Source organism: Quercus robur, chromosome 4, assembly GCF_932294415.1.
Source record: "Quercus robur chromosome 4, dhQueRobu3.1, whole genome shotgun sequence".
Classification (NCBI taxonomy): domain Eukaryota; kingdom Viridiplantae; phylum Streptophyta; class Magnoliopsida; order Fagales; family Fagaceae; genus Quercus; species Quercus robur.
Genome location: NC_065537.1, coordinates 56,407,975 through 56,429,907, shown reverse-complemented (window position 1 = coordinate 56,429,907; position 21,933 = coordinate 56,407,975). Strand labels below are relative to the sequence as shown.

The following is a 21,933-nucleotide window of genomic DNA, read 5'->3' as shown; positions in this document are numbered from 1 at the left end:
ATTATAACATATTAAAAATATCTTGCCATATGTAATAAATTAAAAGTAAAATGCAATATGTTTCCTTGCACCAAAAAAAAAAAAAAAAAAAAATTACAAAAAATCAAGATGTGGAATTCTTTACTTACATAATATATATTATATATTCCAATATAATCACATTATTTTGAGATGGGTTTAAGACTATTACTTATAAGATACAAATTATGTCAAAATTTTCACTTAACAAAAAAAAAAAAAAAATATGTCAAATCTTTTTGCGCATTGAGCCGGTTTGCGACTAGTGATGTTAATATTAGGCTTATTAGCATCATTCTTCGCAGTTAGTTCCCTATTGTTTCACTGTTAACATCAGCTCCTATTTAGTTCAGGTATTCATATGAATCTTCACACAAAGATAGAGAAAACAAGATACAAAAATGAAGGTTTATAGTATACTCTAGCCCATGTGTCAAAAAAGATACAAATAAAGGTACGGCATTGTAAGTGAAGAAAAATTTCCTAGACAGCTAAAGCTTGATCAGATTCATTATCTGAAGTTCTGAACTATACGATGTCAACAATAGGATTTCTTGAAACAACCTGTAAATAAATCGACAAGATAATTGGGGACTTTTGGTGGGGAAGAAAGAAGACATAGAGGATTCTACATAAAAGCTTGGGATAGCATTTTAAAGCCTAAACTTGTTATGGGACATGGGCTTAGACATATGGAGTACATCAACAGAACAATGATAGAAAAATTGAATGGAGCATACTGACAAAGATAGAAATGGGGTAAGAACTATAACCTTAATGTTGGCTCGCTCTTATAGTATGGGATCATGGGTGTGGAAGTCAATCCTGGGCGGTAGAGAGACCTTTCGGAATTTGTTGAAAAATTGGAGTAGGAGTGGATGTTTGGAACTCCTCGTGGATTCTTTACATACCTGGATTTAAACTGCCTCAACCTTAAACACATGAGCCAGGCGATTAAGTGGGTGTTCGAGCTCATCTTGACAAAACCATGAAGATGGAATAGACAAGAAGTGTACTAGCTATTTGAATCAGTAACTACAAAAAAAACATGCTGAAGATTCAACTAGCTCAAGCACTACAAGACCCCTAATTAGAGTGCAGACTTCTCAACAAGAACTGTATATCGGACTGGCCAACACAACTATTGAGAGTGGTCCTATGCCTAAAGTAAAATGGAAGAAGTCGTGGAGACTCAAAATTCATGACAATTAAAATTCTGGAAAATTCCCATCACAAAAGTGATGCTAAACCTGATATTTTCAATGGAAGACCTGAACTGCATGATGTGCAATGCAGCCCAGGAGTCCATAGAGCACCTATTCTCAAAGTGCGTAGTGACTCGAAATTTGTGGTCATCCCCAACGACCTTTTAGAATTGAAGAGCTCAACCTGTCATCTATGGAGGAATGGATCCGAATAGTGTTCAATTCAAAAGCTCCATCAAGGTCCCACTACTACTAGAAGAGTTAAGAAATTAATCAAAGTATGCTACCATATGTTGTGATGTAATCTGGATGCAAAGGAGTAGACAGATGGTACATAGGATTACAACTGATCCAAGGCAGGGAGCACATCTCAAACTACAAAAACTCATTTGCAAGCTTGGAAATCCACTACTGTGGTACAAATGTACCAGAACATGAACACCTCTTCCTCCCTGTTTTGTCAAAGTTAATTTTGATGTAGCATTAACAAACAATCAAACATGTGTTGCGACAGATGGCCATGACCAATAAGAATGATATTATTTGGTTTGTATTAAGCTAATAAGGACAGATGGATGGTCCTCTTATTGCAGAAGCAAGAGCAGCACTCAAAGCTCTGCTTTAGAAAGGTTTTGATGGAGGGAAATGAACTAAATGAAATTCAACGAATTCAAAGTTCTCTATGCAGATCTCACTAGTCCATTGAACCACTAATAGTGGATACTAGTTTAGCATCAAATTTATGCTATTGTTGGCAAGCTTTACATGTAGTTAGAAAGTGTAATTCCTAAACCCACACTACTGCTCATTGGACTCTGCTTTGTAACATTGAGGAAATTATTCCCATCTCAAAAATTTTGAGCATGGTGTTCCATACTCTCATTATCAGGATTCAAGACTGAGACTTGGAGTGGGTAGCCAAGTGAATAGGCTGTAATGTTCCTAGTATACTGATTTTTGTCATAAATATAGTCGAGGGGCCTTAAATATCTTCCAAGTCAAAAAGTTTTTGGTAGAACAAAATTAACCCAAAAACTATAATTGGATAATTTATTGGATGTGAACTCAACACTTCTAGTTTTGATGGAATCAATAAATAACAAAATCTAATGTTGAAAATGAAGATCAGTTCTTAAGGTGGCCCCAAAACTAAAGTGATTGCACAATCAAAGAGGGAATAGTGTTCCATTGCAACTTTCAAAGAAAGGATAGTGAATCAAAGAAAATTTGCTTTCTCCACGAAGAAGACTATTTACCAAGGCTTTGAAAAGAAAAAATGGAAAATTAGGACAAACTAACTTTATTTATATTAGTAGTGCCAAGAAGCTACACATTTGATGAGGGAGAAGAGATTCAATTCATGAGGGAGAGCTTTGAAAAGAATAAGTGACAACTGGATTTCATAGTACACACATGCCTTATCAAATCTCCAAATTAACATATCTTTGGAATTATGAATAAGATGATGTACATAATCTAGTAATTTAATTAAATTTACTCCTTTTTGGGGGAATAAGAACATGTTGGTAGAGGAGAAACTTTTGGTTCCAAAAGGCAGGCCATTGTGGATGATGTAATTTGGATTAAGAGGGATGATATCAAGAGAGTATCCCACCAAAAGAAATAAAAAGTTCTTAAACTACAATTATTATTAAAAACAGATAAAAAATCTGCTATCCAGAAACTACAAATTTTCAATTTTACTTAAAAACCATTCACTGTTTGAATGAAAATTAGCAGTAACAATGTTGAAATGTCATAGGTATACAGTGATTAGACAGTAACAAGTGAAAACCACTCCAAGACAGAGGTGCATCTCATTGTTTACCAACTTGTTTAACTGTACAAATACAAACTGCAACTTTATCTGAGGCCCTTCAAAAAAAGAAAAAAGAAAACCTTCCAATTTATCAAAGATTATTTAAAAAGACCTTACAAAACATGACTAATAGAAGGTGGCCTGCACTAGCACAGACCTGTTTGGTTTAAAAGCACAACCAACCAAATTTGTGCTTTGATTGGCGAGGAACACAACAAACAACCATCTGTTACAAGAATCTAAGCCCAAAGGCAAGCAAATTGCAGCAAACTTATGACTGCCAAAACAAAGACTATCACTAAGAATTAAGAACCTTTTATCCAAAAAAAAGAGAGTCAAGTAAACACAACATAAAGCTCTTTAAAGAACAATAGTTCTTGAACCTCCCTCTAGCAACCACACAAGTCTTGATTCTTGACTTACAATTTGATAGAGTGCACAATATCTTCTTCTCAACTTATTAGACCTCCAAGAATGTCCTATTAATCTGCAATAAAGATGGAAAATTTCACAACCCCAAACTAATCTGCACATAACAGTATTCAAAATCAAACTTCTTCTCCTTCAGTATTTGATACCCATTCCACAAGCATTAAGGGATGTTAAAAATCATGAATAAAAATTTATCACTCTACATCATACCCATGCTTTTATGCATACATCAATAGCAACTCTACCCCTATGCTAAAAATATCATACCCGGCCACCATTCCCACAAGTAGCTACCATTTCAACTTTTCCACTCTCTACCACAAGGTACTGCTAAGCTATGTGGAGAAAGGGCAGGACTGCTCAATTTGATTTAGCCTCTCCTGTAGGGGAACATGTATGATACAAAGTACCAATCGGCTAGCAAGTTATTGGCACTAAACATTGAACATCAAGATTCCCTTAACTTTGGTTATATATAGAAATTCAAATTCTACATGGAAGAGAGGCATGGCAATCTCTATCAGGGTTTGTTATATTTGACCATGGGAATAAAATTTTTCCTTTGAATGGTAGTATAAAATGGTAAAGGACCCCTTGTGACTGGTTCTATCACTCTTTCTCTTCTATCCGATATGTTTATCCATCAATTATAAACATAAGAATATACATTCATGTCAGTCATCAACAATAACAATTTTAAAGGACAATATATAATGGAATAAAGATGATATCTACTTTATTCTTGAAATATAAGAATAAACAATGCAATTTTGGTATAATTTGTTAATATCTCATAAAATTTTCTTTCACTTTGACCAAAGTGCCTTCCGCTTACTTCATTTCACACAAATGGGAAGGAAAAGTTCAAAAACTTAAGAAAGAAAATTTAAAAATATAATATACCAAACTCAAATACTTTATAATCCTCACCAAGTCCTCCTAGGGAAACACAATTAAATACATAAAGGGAGAGACATAAAAAATTACAACAATCTTAAATACTTTACAATCTTCTTCCCATGTATAGACCATAAAGGAAAAGAAAAAACATGAAACACCAAAATTAAATACATCATAATCCTTTCAAAAAAAGAAAAAGAAAAGAAAAATCAACCAACATGGTAAACATTACTTTGCCATCAGGATGCCAAATGAAGGTCATAGACAGGATTACCCAAAGAAAGTTGAAATGATTTTTTGTGTTAGAATTGGATGAAATTGAAAGATCTACACCACCAATCTAGCTATAAATCAGCTAAGAAACTTGCTTGAACTGCTAAAATCAGATCCTTTACTTCCATTTTTTTTCCTTGATACCTGAAACATTAAAATCAAACACTCAAATAGATTCCATGCCATTAAATAAGGCAAACCCATCATGGTCCCATTAATAAATAGTTGATCCATGATATTCCTTTAAAAAAAATAAATGTGCAAAGGATCAAGAGAAGATAAATGGCCCATATAGAATTTGTAAGACAAGCTAGAAAGATCATCTGAATGATGATGAGAAAATCAGTCATTTATGAGGATCAACTATAATTTCCACCATCTAAACAAGAATTATGAAAAAGTTAAGAGTCATTCAAATGAAATAAATTGTAATCCAAATTATAAAGCACCTATTGCTTACAACTTCTATTGCACAATCAAATGCTAATTCTTGGTGTGTACTTTTGCTTTGCTTTTAAAGCAGTCACAAATGCATCTGCATTAGGTAGCCTTAAGCACCATGTCTCAACATGAGAACGCCTGAGCCAGCCATATTGATTCAACTAGTGGCTAGGGATCAACCCCTCCTATGGGAATTCATTGTGCGTTTTATACAGCTAAAAGAATACTAGGCTGTACAAATCATTTAAACTACAGCCCTTCCCCTGCCCTCTATATAAAAATAAGAACATGATTATTCAAGACAATCTTCTTTTCTAAAAACTAGACAAATGGTTTTAAATATATCTTTGAATGAATTGGCTTAAAAGCATTCCTATTAAAATTTTTTTAAAGAAGACACCCAAGGATCATTTACGCAATATAACACGTGTCTTGAACCCACTATCTATATTTATTAAAGTTCAAAGATTGAAGCTTATAATTAAATGGCAGAAAGTTTAGTTTGACATGGTGACAAAAACATAAACATTTTTTCTTTATTGAAAAATAATACAAAAACAACTACACAGTCCATGCAAACGCATTGGATGATGGGGGCAAATGCAAACCAATATGACCAAAGCACTACGATAATCTCAAGAAATTGCCCATTTTTCCCCAAAATATTGACTGAAGAAATGGCCCCCAACATGGGTATCCAATTACAACATATTTGGTGGAATCATCCCTTATTTTTTTTCATCTTCAATCATACCTCATGTATTACACATACAACTATATGAACCATCCAACAATAATTATATTTACCAAATTCTCTACAAGTTTTACAATATCATATAGACATATCACGAAAAGAGAGAGAGGAATCCATACCATCAACATCTGATCATGTGCTATACTGCCAAGAAATTGCTGTGAAGTACATTAGGTGTTGTAATAGGAGTGTCCACTTCCCATGTGTTTGTTGCATCCCTACAAATAGTATAAAGGTAAGCACTACGACTTAGGACTTCAAAATCTATCATTAACACTTATTCTTTCCTGCGCTATTTTATTTCAATGTATCCAAATAGTCCAAAGATTGTTGAAAGAATATAGTGAAGTGATTACACCAGCCTTATGCTTTATTCACTCTTTCCAGCCAAGCAGCAACACAATTATGACTTGACTTTGACTCAAGTACCTTCTAATGGTGAGTGGTGATCTAAACCACATCACACAAGTTAAGTTTTAGGTAATAAATTAGTGATCCAGCCATCCAGGCATACCTCTTTTATAGCACATGAAGGGCAAGAAGCATCAGTGATGTCTGATGAGATTCATATTTGCTAACTCCCTAATCACTGGCAGACAATCATTTTGTAGTTTCCAAAGGAAATAAGGAATTTAAAGAAGTTCAAGCTTGCACAGGGCAGCCCACATCTGAGAGCCATATCTCTAAGTTCTACTCTTCCATCTGAGCATTAGCTATGGAGAAGCGAGGCTCTTTTGACTGTATAAAGACATGACCGATCATGGGACCAAATAAGTTTATTTGTACTTCCAAATCAGTTACTGATTGTCTTGTTTTTCAATGGCAACAACATGACTTGAAAGTACTTTGAAAATTTAATTTAAGCTTTAGAGAATCATTTTTAAGCACAAAAATTTAAGAGATAAAGATGTTTTATCAGTAGGTACAATTGTTATCTCAACAATGACAAAGCTAAGGTGTTGGCATCATCATTAATTCAAATATTCCTAATTAACAAAGAAAGAAACAAGCAAACAAGAACATGTTCTTAAATAATTCCTCAACCTCAACCAATTAAATATGAATAATATGAAGAAGTGAGCCCCATTCTCAAGGCAGGTTTTGCAGAAGAAAAGGTTTCTGGGGCCATAGCTTATTGCAAATTTTAATTTACACTTCTCCAGGTAATCAGTTCAATGCATCCTTGTCCAATGTCATTTATCTTTCAATAAATTTATGAATATCCAAGTTATATTATTCAGTGAATCAACAAAAGCAAAGAAACATCTATGATAGTTAACAATATTAAAATTTAAAAACCCAGGAGAAAAGCATAAGTAAATAAGTAATCAAACAGAAATATTTTTGTAGAAATTTAAAATAAAACCTTAACAATTAGTTCTATGTGTAGCATAGGTCATCTAAGCAAATAGGTTCAATATCCCAAAGAAGCATTTCATCGAATAGTTGTGTGCTTGACTTGACTTTTAGTTTCGAATAATCAGCAAGCATACTCATTATTTGGTAAAATTGTAGATTAGAAAATCTTACAAGAAGAAATTGTGCACCAGAAGCAGACAAAATGACAAATATTATAATAAATGAAAATCAAATTGCAAGGTGAAAAGGGATCTTAGGCCTACCAATTACTTCAATAGCAACAGGGCATCATCTGCATTGAAAAAGAAATAAAGAAATTAAATGCTTCTTGTATAAATAATAATTACATAGCCCAACAGTTTGATTTTGCAATTATTTACTTGAAACACAATGTATACTTGAGCAACGATCCTATGAATAAGCCTTTAAATTTAGAGAAATAGAAAGAGGCAAACCTTCTCTTCAAAGTTGGATCAACACGTTTTTGTCTTCTTTGATGGTGGATGCAGATTGGCATTGGTATCATCATTGAGAAAGGTATTGGGGATTGTAGATGAACCCTGATCATGAAACCCATTGGTAATTTGTCGTCTCCAGGGTTTGGAGCTTCGTTTCCAGAGTTGGAATCGGATTCGAAGCCATCCAAAGCGGGACAGGTAGTGTTTTTGGGGACGTCTAGCATGGGTTGGTCGATGGTTTCTTCCTCGCAGTCGGCGTCGGATTCCAACACGGCCTGAATCTTCTTCCCCATTGTTGAAAGCACATTGATCCATAGATGAGGCAGGAGATATATTGGGTTTTTGAGGACAACAGATGCATTCTACATAAATCCTTATCCTACGTCGGTAAATGTATGGACCTGTAACCTTAACCTTAATGCGATTCTCTTCAGATGGATTTGATATATTCACTTTCCCATAAATTAACCATACATGGTCAGATTTATAATTCGACCACCAGTTGTCCGCTGCTATGCATTGTCTTTTACCATTGATAAAAATGTCAACTCCCCAACTGAAACTACCTTTTTCCCTATCCTTCGATGGAACAGCAATACAAACAACGAAATTTGAAAATTTGGGACCGACCAAGAATGATACGGACTTTCCAACACTCTCATGATGGTTGAATTTCAACCACTTTGGAATCTCAATTACTGGTAGTATAAGATAATGATACTTGCTAAATTGAAACCCGTCGAAATCAAAGCTTGTTACAGCTTCAACGACTATATTTGATAGATCCTCTAGAATTTCTCGAAACTGCAAGAAATTGAAGTTTAACATAAATTGTTTCTTTATAACTTAGACTTCAGAGAGAAAGAGAAAGAGAGAGATACCTGATTCAATAATCTGCTTGATGATTGTGTATTCAACTGACTGCAACCCATTGCATCCACAGTTCTTATAGATTGTGGAAGTCTCGGAATTTCCTCAAGCTTTTTGCAATTATGAATTATAAGACATAGTAATCTAGTAAATCTACTAATACTTTCTGGGATGGTAACAATACTAGTAGAAGCAAGAGACAAATCTGTCAATACTGGGAAGTAATCGGGCTGCATCCAAGAATCTAATTCAACTTCAATTGGACACCAGGTAAGATCCAGTTGTGTCAAGCACAGAAACCCAGTAGGTCCCGAAAAGTTATTAAAGGAATTGCACGCCAGTCTCAATTTGGCAGAAGGAATATCTCCTTCCTCCTGCATTTCTGATTTATTGGCCCTAACTGGAATTTTCGTAAGTAAGCAGCAACCAACTTCTAACGTGGCAAGTCCAGTCAGATACAGCAGTGACAAAGGCAATTCTCTAATACCACCACCAAAAAAATTCAATTTCTTTAGACATTTCATTTCTGGGTGAATATCGGGGAACTTCTCAAGCCTTGAGCAGGATCTTAGTTCAAAATGTTCAAGAGATTTCAACATGAGCATACTTGGAAGAAATTGAAGTTTTTCACAGCATCTGAGATCCCACTTTTTAAGCCTCTCAAGAAATCCAATAGACTCGTCAACCTCAATTAAATTTTTACAAAAGGAAAGGTCCAGTTCCTCTAAGTTTGGGGAGTACAAGTCAGGTAATTTTGTAATAGATTGACATGCTTGAAACTTCATAATTTTCAAATTTTGGCACTGGATCCCCTATGAAAAATTAAAAAAACAAAAAAGAAAACGAAAACAAAATTTATCTTCAACAACTTTTAAAAATTACATTTAAAGAAATTAAAATTTATAAATACTAATACTTATACCTGCTTGAATACGTTCTCCAATATAATGTTTGTGTTAGACATATTGAGTACAACAAGTTGTTGAGGAAGAGAACATTTGGACGATAAGGATAGAGAAAATTCACTCCATTTAAGAAACTTTAACTCATCTGGGAGATATTTAAGTTCTTCAACAATATGTACATTGCCAATGAGAAATTTGAGATTTTTCATCCTCTTGAAAACTTTAGCTTTCAATGGCACCTCTGTTCGTTCAGGTGAGAGCAACATTATACCTCGAATTTTATTTGATCCCTGCTTAAGACAAAGAATTAGTCACACTTCATAATAGAATTCGACAAAAGTATAAAGATTTTGAAACCTTAAACAAAACATATATTGAGAAAATTATATTTTGTTCAATATTGTAAAGGGAAAATCCAATAAAGAAATAATAGGAAAAAAATAGAGAAGCAAAGAATGTATACCATATTTCTAGTTAGTAACTTATAAGCATCCTTATAGTGCCATATCCTACTACGTTGTTCAAGCTCTTCTGATTCTTGCTGAACAATTTCTCTACCCATTTGTTGTACCAAGTCATGCATTGACAAAGAGTTATACCGTGACATATGGTCATATTTCAAGGTTATGAGACACTTATCTATAAGCTTTTTAATACCATAGTCTGGATATAAAATGCAAGAATCTAATATATTTACAACATCATCCTTCTTGTAACCCTTAAAAAAACATGCAATATCAAGAAAAATTTCCTTTTCAAATTTTTCCAATCCATCATAACTTATTTTGAGTATTTCCTGAATATCTTCATGTGGAATGTTTTTATACTTTTCTAATGCACTTTTCCATTCATGTATATTTTTTCCACACAAATCAGAACCAATTATTTTTAAAGCTAATGGTAGGCCATTGGCATAACATATAATCTGTTCTGCAAGTTCTGAATAATCTTCCCCATATTTACTTGCTTGGAAGGCATGCCGGTTGAAAAGTTCAACAGCTTCACATTGACTCAATTTTGTAACCTCATATAATTGAGGATCTCTTCCCAAAGTGGTTTTGTCTCTTGTTGTTATAATTACTCTACTTCCGGAAGCAAACCAATCACATTCTCCAAGCAAATTTTCTACCTCTTTTGAATCTTTCACATCATCGAGAACTAAAAGAACTTTTTTACTACAAAGTCTTTTCTTTATCAAATTGATACCTTCAGATACATTATGCACCTTCAAATCTCTATCTCGTAAGATCTTAGAAAGAAGTGTCTCTTGTAGTTGGGTTATGCCACCAATTATTTTTGACTTTTCTCTAACATTCTCTAAAAAACAGCTTCCTTCAAAACGGTGAGCAATTCTATTATAAATAGCTTTTGAGATCGTAGTCTTTCCTATTCCCCCAATACCACAAATTCCTACCATGCAAACATCATTTGACTCCATATCTAAAAGCAATTCTACGGCCTTTGCTCGAATGTCTATTCCAACGGGATGTTTAGCAACAAATAATGGCTCATGATTTGATTTAGTACTTGATATCTCTTTTATAACTCTTTGGATAAACTCAGATTCAGATTCAGTGTAACTGCAAAGCATAGAGCATAAGAAAGATATAATGAGTTGGATTAGTTGTAAATATAAATATGAAGATGAGCTAAATTCAATATGTCTAGTTTTGTGCATTGCAATTAACATATTGCTATTTAAATTAAATGGCATTGAAATTCAAAAGATTAGGAAATATCATTAATTTTGGCACATTATTCTTCTTCTTTTGGCTAGAAAATTTGATCTAGGCTTTTAGCAAATGATTGGATAGAAACTCCCTTTTTGTGATGAGGATTAAGGAGACCCACTAATTGGAAGCTCATTTCTAATACTTGAACAAAATGAGATTAAGAAATTTTGTAAAAAATTGTCTAAAAATTAAATGGGAGAAACTCCTGAATTGTAACATTAATATTAAATTATTTTATTTCTACAATTTAATAGTAGAATATATGGTAAATAATTTTTTTCAAAGTATACTTTCAAAATTGGACATTTAGTGGTCACAAAACCATTTAAAAGTTTCTAACTAATGAAAGAAGAAGAGTTGTTAGAATTATTTTTATTTTTTCAAAGAAAAGTTGTCTGAATATATAACATCATTTGAGTTAAAATTATTCTATTTCTAGAATCTATCCATCTATACATAATATATAATATAAAATTTGGGTCCTTACAATTGGTAGATACACATGATAGTGACACATGTCTCTTTGACAATGCATAAAACAACAACACATATCATCTTCTGTAACTTCCTCCATCTATTATATATGATACTAGTAATTAACCAATGCGATGTACAGAAAAACTTTTAAGTTTTAAATTTATACATTCAAATATCATATGAAATTATATTCTATATTACAAATATAAGTCCTCTATCCATTTGAATTGCCACGTGTTAGTTTTTTTTCATTTTTAATTGTATGAATATATAACATCATGTGAATTAAAATTATTCTATTTCTAGCACCTATCTATCTATACATAATATATGATATAAAATTTGGGTCTCGATCTACAATTGGTGGATACACATAATAGTGACACGTGTCTCTTTGACAATGCATAAAACAATGACACATATCATCTTTTGTAACCTCCTCCATCTATTATATATGATACTAGTGATTAACTAATGCGATTCACGGAAAACTTTTTAAGTTTTAAATTTATACATTCAAATGTCATATGAAATTATATTCTATATTACAGATACAAATCCTCTATTCATTTGAATTGCCAAGTGTTAGATTTTTTTTTTTCATTTTTAACTTTGTTTATTTTATAAGGAAAGTTAAGTGAAAACATGGCCAATTGTGATTGTTGGAACAAAAAATGGAAAAAAAAGAAAAAAAGAAAAAAAAAAAAGAGTCAGTTAGAGGATTTATATTCCAATGTTGCATGCATAACTGCTTGGATTGCATTTGTCTCGTACACCCCAAAGGAAAGTAAAATAATTCTTTGTAATAACAATTTGACATTTAAATAGCAGATTTTACAGCCAAAATAAGTTGATTTGTTTTCCATATTTTTTTATTTAGTTAAAGCTCCTAAGAAGATAGTCCATCAAAGATATACAACACTCCAAATAATACTAAGGAGTAACATAAAATACTTAGATATGCAGACATTTAAGCAATTGTACCGAAAATCAGTACTTTATCCATGACTACCAAATACCCACTTTAGGAGCTTATGCTAAGTATATCACCATAGGTTCTTTATCAGTGACTATCAAATACCTATTACAGGAGCACATGTGCTAAGTATTTCACCTTAGCTTACCAAGAAAGCTAAGAGAAGCAAGAAATCTGATGGAGGGTTTTGAGACTGGGATGCAACAATAACAAAATTGCAAGTTGTAACACTAAAGATTTAGAGACTACTATGATATCAATATTGCTCTACAAATATTTATAAATCCACCATTTTGGTCAAAACAAAAAGAAACACCCAAGCTTATTTTTTTATCAAATCTAAGTCAGTTAACAATGAGAAATTCAACAACAATGATGGCCAAATAAAGCAGCTCTAACAATCAAAAGTTAGTTAACAATTACACAAGTCAATACATTGGAAAATTAGAGAAAGAAAACAACAGAAACAACATGCAAATTCTAGATGCACGAATTCAAAAAAGAAAAAGAAAAAAGATCTAAAGAAAAAAAGATTGGATCATCATATTGCCAACTTAACTTCAAAATTCTTTGAAAAACACAATCCATGTCTTCTCAAAATGGTGATTGTAATTTTGTGGAGAAAAGCCAATACCAAACCAAAATGATTTGTTGTGGATGATGGGGTGGATTGTAATTAGAATGTTCATGGGTAGGTACAACATTGAAAAGCTTAAATGAATAATCGATGTGTGATAGAAAAAGAGAGATAAAGTTGTGAAAATTTGAAAATTGGGATGGAAACAGTATAATTAATGGTGGATAAGATAAAGAAGTATAGAAGGCATCTCTGGGTTGGAGATTTGAGGGCAACAGTTTTGTTTTATTTTTTATTTTTTATTTGTAGTGTTAACAATAGTATAGTTGAGGAAGAGAAAGTGAACCGTAATGAAAGCGAATTTAAAGAAAAGGTGCAACCGAAATCATAAAAGAAAATCAAGACCAATAGTCTGTACTAAAGCACAAAAAAAAAAACTCTCAGCCTATTCACCACAAATGCATAAGGCTTCCTGTAATTATATTATAGGACAGATAATTGTAATTTGTAAAGAATTATACACTCCTTTTAAATTTTGTATTCATTAAGGCAATTAATAGGTCATCTTAAAAATTAAAAGGTAAAACTAAAAGCAATTTGACGAGGGGTGTCATATTGGTGGAATTTTTGGTGCTCATTTTAGGATTTATTTATTTATTTTTTTTTTATTTTTAGTGCTTATATTGATTAATGGCTGTCACCTCTTAATTCTAAGCAAACTGCTAAAAGGTCTGAATAGCTTTTTAGGCAAAAGACGTTTTCCTTTAGTAGAGAAGCAAAAAGACCTTAATAGTTAATCCACCTTATTGGTTTGTTTATTTGCTTCATTATTGTTTTTTCATTTCTTATTAAATCACAGGATGAAAAATATTTTCTGGGCATAATATTTATTTAGCATCAAATAGTAAATTATAAAACAGTTACATATCAAGTAATTATAGACCATATACATGCACTTTTGGATTTTAACCCATTTTCAATTTAGTTACCAGATGACTATAAAATATTACCTATTATTAAGTACAATAACTATAAATCTAATCTAATATCATACAATTCAAGCGGATAGGACATAAGAGCACTGAAGGAGTTTGGCATGAAGTTCACTGATGTGGTGGAATGGTTTGAAAGAAGATGTAGTTAGGATTGGACATAAGAGTAGATGTGGCAGTAAGGTAGATTTATAAATTTTAAACAAAGGAATTTTTTTTTTTTTTTGAGAGAGATTTTTTGGGTGGAAGAATTTTTTTTAGTACGTATAATTTTTTTTTTTTTTAAATACTAAGTATTTTAACACACATGCATAAGGGGAGAGGAGAGAAGGTTTTAAAGAAACTAACGGAGGTGTATATCCAAAAAGGCCTTTAGTACGTATAATATGATTGTTGATTATTTTATCTGTTTAATTTTCTATTGTTAATATATATATATATATATATATATATATATATATATATATATATATAAACTTGTATTCTTATATTGATGAGTGAACATAAAAGTGATGACCAATTTCTGCCTTCTGGTGCTGAAAGGAAGTGTACTTAGTGATTTATTGTTGGTATATGACATCGCAACCATAGTGATGGGTTAATGGGGTGGGAACGGTAAATGCAAATGCCAAAGTTCGGCAAGAAAGGGAGGTGCATGTGATAATAATTATACTTTCTCAAAAACTAATGAAATATGATAGAAACAATACTTTCGTAATTTATTAGCAGTCATAACAAAACCATTAAAAGCTTATAACCAATATAACAACACAGAGTTGTCACAATTGAAAAGATTTTTATCCAAGTTAAAATTATTCTAATTCTACTATTGACCTTTGTATTTAGAATATAAAGAAATTATTCAGTCCTCTTGAAAGACCTCATCAACAATACCTAGTGGTCTTCTCGTCTAATAGTATTATGCCATATGATAATTTATTGACTAAGATCCTTGGCATCAACCCAGTTTAAAAAAAAAAAAAATGGAAAAGAAAAAGAAAAAAGAAAACCTTCCCCTTCACCTTCATCGTCCCTACACTCTCACTCCACTACCACCACCATTAGCCCCATCTTCAACGCCGGCAATGATAACATAATTTATAAATAGAAAAACAATAAAAGTATGTAACTAATGAAAGACACTAAAATAGTCATTGATTAAATACATACCCATCATTGTAATGAAATCCAGACAAATTAGCTGCTTCAGTTAAAGTTTTCCTCCACCTCTGAACCTTTTGTCTATCATCTTTAAATTTTTCTTCATGTTCAGCTAGTGCAATTCCAAACTCTCCATCTTGTTTACGTATTTCTGATGGGCTCACCTTGTAAAAAATTGGATAAACCAATTGGCCATTACTTCTACACTCAAAAATCTTGACGAGTTCATTCAAGCACCAAGTAGAAGATGCAAATTTTTTAGAGAATACAACAATCGAAATCATTGACGATTCAATGGCTTTAACAAGTTCCATTGAAATTTCTTCTCCCTTCTGAAGACTATCATCGATGAAGGTGTTAAAACCCTGGTCACGCAAAGCCTTATATAAATGGCCTGTAAAATTTTTACGAGTATCTTCACCTCGAAAGCTCAAGAAGACATCATAGTCCCATCGGTGGGTAGAAGAAGAAGAGGCTCCTTCGTTGGTCAAGAAAACCATTGATATGATCTGTTGACTAAAGATTGAGAAGATGAAAAAAGAAGAGCAAAATGTAAGAAAGATCAAAGATGTGACGAAATTAACAAGAATGATAAGAGATGAATGAAAGCTTGCAATTTGAGTGGAGGTTCACGGATGAGCTGAGGGCACTAAATTTGAATGGTTTTGAGTACGTACGTTTGATTGGGAAATTTGACAAAAGAATGATGATTTACACCAAGTGTACTAGAATTGAATCTCAGAGAGAAAAAATCAAACTGGAAATATGGAATTGATAGGGAAAAAGAGAAGTAGTGCTCACAACAATATGAAATAAGAAATGGGTCTAGATGCTTGTGAATCGGTGTTGGCGGCAGAGATCGGTGCTTGTGGGTTGATGGGAATGGGTTTTGATGCTTGTGGATCGGTGCTGGCAGTGGAGATCGGTGCTTGTGGGTCAATAGAGTCCGTGCTTGTGGGTTTTGATTCTTGTGGTTCTTATGGTGGAGATTGGTGCTTGTGGTGGATAAATTATTTGACCATGAGAGGTAAAGGAAGAAGAAGATGCCAGTGGAGGGAGGTGATTTGACTGTGAGGAAAGGAAGAAGGAGGAGTTTATTGTGAAAGGAAGAAGAAAGAAGTTGAAGAAGGACAATGCTTGATCTAAGTCTCTGAGAAATGAGATAAGAACAAAGATAGAGAGGATTATAAAATAGATAAGTACAAAAGAAAAGACAAAAAGATAGGGACAAAATAAAAAAATAAAATATTAATTAAAAATTAAAAAAATTATTATTTAAATAGAGAGGATTATAAAATAGATGAACTGATGTAGATATTGTGAAAAAATGGTAGTATAAAATAGAAAAAATAGGTTTTTAACGTAAAATAGAAGGGGAAATTTTGCAAGATGGATGCAATTGCTCTAATAGTGGCTCCTTTCCACAATATATATATATATATATATATATATATATATATATATTCTATTCAAAAGTTAGTGACTCCTTTTTTTTAATTTTTTTGGGTAAATTTCATTATCCTCCCCTGAGGTCTGGGCAAATACTACTCAAGTCCAAAATATTTTAAAATTGACCCATTAAGTCCCTAAAAGACATATTAGTCCCTAACACCCTTAACACCATCACCCCTCCGTCATTTTTCTTTCACTCACTCAGAACTCTCTCTAGTCTCTTCTCTCTGGTTCCTCTCCCTCTTTAAATCCCAGCCAAAGACATAACAAAAAAACCCAAATCTTACCGCAAAACTCAAAGCCAAAACTATGCAAATCCAAATTCCAACCGGATCAAGCTGGGGTCACACACATGGGGTTTCCAGTGGGATCCACCGTGCGTGACCCCAGCTTGATCCAACTGGAATTTGGATTTGGATAGTTTTGGCTTTGAGTTTTGCAGTAAGATTTGGATTTTTTGTTATGGCTTTGGCTAAGATTGAAAGAGGGAGAGGAACTAGAGAGAAGAGACTAAAGAGAGTTCTAAGTGAGGGAAAGAAAAATGACGGAGGAGTAACGGTGTTAAGGGGATGAGGTCCTAATATGTATTTTAGAGACCTAATTGGCCAATTTTAAAATGTTTTAAACCTGAGTGATATTTGCCTAATCCTCAGGAGAGGTAATAGAGTGTCCTACGCGTTTTGCAATTTCGACAAAGAGAGAAAGTGGGAATCTTTTTCTTTCTTTTTTTTTCTTTGGCAACGCGCATTCACATGCTAACATCTTTATCATTGTGCATTAGGTGGGAGTAGTTGGAAAATATAGGGAAAACTAAAGAAAAGTATTATTTTAATAAAAAAGTGTGTGTAATAAATAAAATAGCGTGGATGCTTTGTAAAAGTGATGGAATTTTAATAAAAATATTACTTTAATAAAAAAGTGTGTGTAATAAATAAATTAGCGTGGATGTTTTGTAAGACTAATGGAATCAATTGCAATTGCTATCAACACGATGGGGAACTTTGTCAAGGTAAAGTAATGGGATAAGGATGCGCATTCCAGTGGGATCCACTGCGTGTGACCCCAGCTTGATCTGATAGGAATTTGGATAGTTTTCGTCTTGAGTTTTGTGGTAAGATTTGGGTTTTTTTTGGTTCTGGCTTTGGCTAGGATTGAAAGAGGGAAAGGAACCAGAGAGAAGAGACTAGAGAGAGTTCTGAGTGAGGGAAAGAAAAATGACGGAGGGGTAACAGTGTTAAGGGGGTTAGGTCCTAATATGCATTTTAGAGACCTAATTGGCCAATTTTAAAATGTTTTAGACCTGAGGGATATTTGCCCTATCCTTAGGAGAGGTAATAGAGTGTCCTACACGTTTTGCAATTTTCACAAAGAGAGAAATTGGGAATCTTTTTTCTTTTCTTTTTTTGACAACACGCATTCACATGCAAACATCTTTATCACTGTGGGTTAGGTGGGAGTAGGTGGAAAATATTAGGAAAATTGAAGAAAAATATTATTTTAATAAAAAAGTGTGTGTAATAAGTAAATTAGCGTGGATGTTTTGTAAAAGTGATGGTATCAACTGCTATTGCTATGAACGCAATGGGGAACTTTGTCAAGGTTAAGTAATGGGATGGGGATGGGCTTTCCAGGGGGATCCTTCGTATGTGACCCTAGCTTGATCCGGTTGGAATTTGGATAGTTTTGGCTTTGAGTTTTGTGGTAAGATTTGGGTTTTTTTGTTATGGCTTTGATTGGGATTGAAAGAGGGAGAGGAACCAGAGAGAAGAGACTAGAGAGAGTTCCAAGTGAGGTAAAGAAAAACGACGGAATGGTAACGATATTAAGGGGGTTAGGTCTTAATATGCATTTTAGAGACCTAATTGGCCAATTTTAAAATGTTTTGGACTTGAGTGATATTTGCCCAATCCTTAGGAGAGGTAATAGAGTGTCCTACGCATTTTGCAATTTTCACAAAGAGAGAAAGTGGAAAATTTTTTTTTTTGACAACGCGGATTCACATGCAAACATCTTTATCACTGTGGGTTAGGTAGGAGTAGGGGGAAAATATTAGGCAACTAAAGAAAAATATTATTTTTATAAAAAAGTGTGTAATAAATAAATTAGCGTGGATGTTTTGTAAAAGTGATTGTATTTTAATAAAAGAATGATTTTAATAAAAAAGTGTGTGTAATAAATAAGTTAGCGTGGATGTTTTGTAAAAGTAATTGAATTTTAATAAAAGTATGATTTTAATAAAAAAGTGTGCGTAATAAATAAATTAGCATGGATGTTTTGTAAAAGTGATGATATCAACTGCTATTGCTATCAACGCGATGGGGAACTTTTTCAAGGTAAAGTAATGGGATGGGGATGGGCTTTCTAGTGGGATCCACCGTGTGTAACCCTAGCTTGATCCGGTTGGAGTTTCGATTTGGACAATTTTGGCTTTCAGTTTTGAGGTAAGATTTGGGTTTTTTTTGTTATGGCTTTGGCTAGGATTGAAAAAGGGAGAGGAACAAGAGAGAAGAGACTAGAGAGAATTTTGAGCGAGGGAAAGAAAAATGACGGAGGGGTAACGGTGTTAAGGGGGTTAGGTCCTCAAATGCATTTTAGAGAACTAATTGGCCAATTTTTAAATGTTTTAGACTAGAATGATATTTGCCCAATCCTCAGGAGAGATAATAGAGTGTCTTACGCGTTTTACAATTTTCACAAAGAGAGAAATTGGGAATCTTTTTTTTTTTTTTTTTTTTGACAACGCGCATTCACATGCAAACATCTTTATCACTGTGGGTTAGGTGGGAGTAGGTGGAAAATATTAGGAAAACTGAAGAAAAATATTATTTTAATAAAAAAGTGTGTGTAATAAGTAAATCAGCGTGGATGTTTTGTAAAAGTGATGGTATTTTAATACAAATATTATTTTAATAAAAAAGTGTATGTAATAAATAAATTAGCATGGATGTTTTGTAAAAGTGATGGTATCAACTGCTATTGCTATGAACGCAATGGGGAACTTTGTCAAGGTTAAGTAGTGGGATGGGGATGGGCTTTCTAGTGGGATCCTTCGTATGTGACCCCAGCTTGATCCAGTTGGAATTTGGATAGTTTTGGCTTTGAGTTTTGTGGTAAGATTTGGGTTTTTTTGTTATGGCTTTGATTGGGATTGAAAGAGGGAGAGGAACCAGAGAGGAGACTAGAGAGAGTTCCAAGTGAGGTAAAGAAAAACAACGGAATGGTAACGATATTAAGGGGGTTAGGTCTTAATATGCATTTTAGAGACCTAATTGGCCAATTTTAAAATGTTTTAGACTTGAGTGATATTTGCCCAATCCTTAGGAGAGGTAATAGAGTGTCCTATGCATTTTGCAATTTTCACAAAGAGAGAAAGTGGGAATTTTTTTTTTGACAACGCGGATTCACATGCAAACATCTTTATCACTGTGGGTTAGGTGGGAGTAGGGGGAAAATATTAGGCAACTGAAGAAAAATATTATTTTTATAAAAAAGTGTGTAATAAATAAATTAGCGTGGATGTTTTGTAAAAGTGATTGTATTTTAATAAAAGTATGATTTTAATAAAAAAGTGTGCGTAATAAATAAATTAGCGTGGATGTTTTGTAAAAGTGATTGTATTTTAATAAAAGTATGATTTTAATAAAAAAGTGTGCGTAATAAATAAATTAGCGTGGATGTTTTGTAAAAGTGATGGTATCAACTGCTATTGCTATCAACGCGATGGGGAACTTTTTCAAGGTAAAGTAATGGGATGGGGATGGGCTTTCTAGTGGGATCCACAGTGTGTAACCCTAGCTTGATCCGGTTGGAGTTTGGATTTAGACAGTTTTGGCTTTCAGTTTTGAGGTAAGATTTGGGTTTTTTTTTTGTTATGGCTTTGGCTAGGATTGAAAAAGGGAGAGGAACAAGAGAGAATTCTGAGCGAGGGAAAGAAAAATGACGGAGGGGTAACGGTGTTAAGGGGGTTAGGTCCTAAAATGTAGTTTAGAGAACTAATTGGCCAATTTTTAAATGTTTTAGACCAGAATGATATTTGCCCAATCCGCAGGAGAGATAATAGAGTGTCCTACGCGTTTTACAATTTTCACAAAGAGAGAAATTGGGAATCTTATTATTTTTTTTGACAACACGTATTCACAGAGAAAAATTGCCAAACAACCTATATTTGGGAAAAAATTAGGCGCGTGGCATGCGTTCAAAGTTATTTAGTAAGATGAACTCTTTTTGAAAGTTGAGTTTGGTAAACTCGACTTTGGACTGGAAAACGAAGACTATAGTGGCGTAGTGGTGTTTTTTGTGCCTATAGCGTTGTTTGTTAAAACGCCACTATAGGTACCCTATAGTGGCTTTTTATATAAACGCCGCTATAGGCACAAAAAAAATGCCACTATAGCATTTGTTTTCCAACCCAAAGTCGAGTTTGCCAAACTCGACTTTCAAAAAGAGTGTAACTTACAAAATAACTTTGAACGCATGCCACACGCCTAATTTTTTCCCAAAAATAGACTGTTTGGAAATTTTTTCCCGCATTCACATGCAAACATCTTTATCACTGTGGGTTAGGTGGGAGTAGGTGGAAAATATTAGGAAAACTGAAGAAAAATATTATTTTTTTTAAAAAAAAGTGTGTGTAATGAGTAAATTAGCTTGGATGTTTTGTAAAAGTGATGGTATTTTAATAAAAATATTATTTTAATAAAAAAGTGTGTGTAATTAATAAATTAGTGTGGATGTTTTGTAAAAGTGATGGTATCAACTGCTATTGTTATCAATGCAGTGGGGAACTTTGTCAAGGTAAAGTAATGGGATGGGGATGGGCTTTCCAGTGGGATCCACTATATGTGACCCTAGCTTAATCCGGTTGGAATTTGGATAGTTTTGGCTTTGAGTTTTGTGGTAAGATTTGGGTTTTTTTGTTATGGCTTTGGCTGGGATTGAAAGAGGGAGAGGAACCAGAGAGAGGAGACTAGAGAGAGTTCCGAGTGAGGGAAAGAAGAATGATGGAGTTGTAACGGTGTTAAGCGGGTTAGGTCCTAATATGCATTTTAGAGACCTAATTGGACAATTTTAAAATGTTTTAGATCTGAGTGATATGTGCCCAATCGTCTGGAGCGGTAATACAATGTCCTAC

General features: G+C 33.4%; 1 protein-coding gene across 5 annotated transcripts; it reads right to left on the bottom strand.

Moving 5' to 3' along the window:
* Positions 1-3,105: 3,105 nt before the first annotated feature.
* LOC126723047 (disease resistance protein Roq1-like) lies at positions 3,106-16,532 on the bottom strand. 5 transcript variants are annotated; one of them, XR_007654131.1, is made up of 9 exons: positions 15,360-16,532; positions 9,898-11,014; positions 9,452-9,724; positions 8,541-9,341; positions 7,657-8,463; positions 7,465-7,493; positions 5,962-6,060; positions 4,649-4,791; positions 3,106-3,529 (listed from the first exon to the last, which is right to left on the bottom strand). XR_007654131.1 is itself a non-coding variant. In XM_050426271.1 (7 exons), the coding sequence occupies exons 1-5, from the start codon at positions 15,848-15,850 to the stop codon at positions 7,675-7,677; spliced, it is 3,471 nt and encodes a 1,156-aa protein (XP_050282228.1). In that variant the 5' UTR covers positions 15,851-16,532; the 3' UTR covers positions 5,958-6,060; positions 7,465-7,493; positions 7,657-7,674. The 5 variants fall into 5 exon arrangements, 1 of the variants encoding a protein (XP_050282228.1); XR_007654133.1 differs by lacking the exon at positions 3,106-3,529 and adding an exon at positions 6,357-6,580 and having other exon boundaries at positions 4,375-4,791; XR_007654132.1 differs by lacking the exon at positions 4,649-4,791.
* Positions 16,533-21,933: the final 5,401 nt, after the last annotated feature.

Bases quoted from the DNA above. Each gene is read 5' to 3' on its own strand.
- LOC126723047 (XM_050426271.1), bottom strand. From the start codon at position 15,850: ATGGTTTTCTTGACCAACGAAGGAGCCTCTTCTTCTTCTACCCACCGA. The intron at 9,725-9,897 runs GTATACATTCTT...TGTCTTAAGCAG, and splicing joins AGTTACTAACTAGAAATATG to GGATCAAATAAAATTCGAGG. The intron at 8,464-8,540 runs GTATCTCTCTCT...AATTTCTTGCAG, and splicing joins CAAGCAGATTATTGAATCAG to TTTCGAGAAATTCTAGAGGA.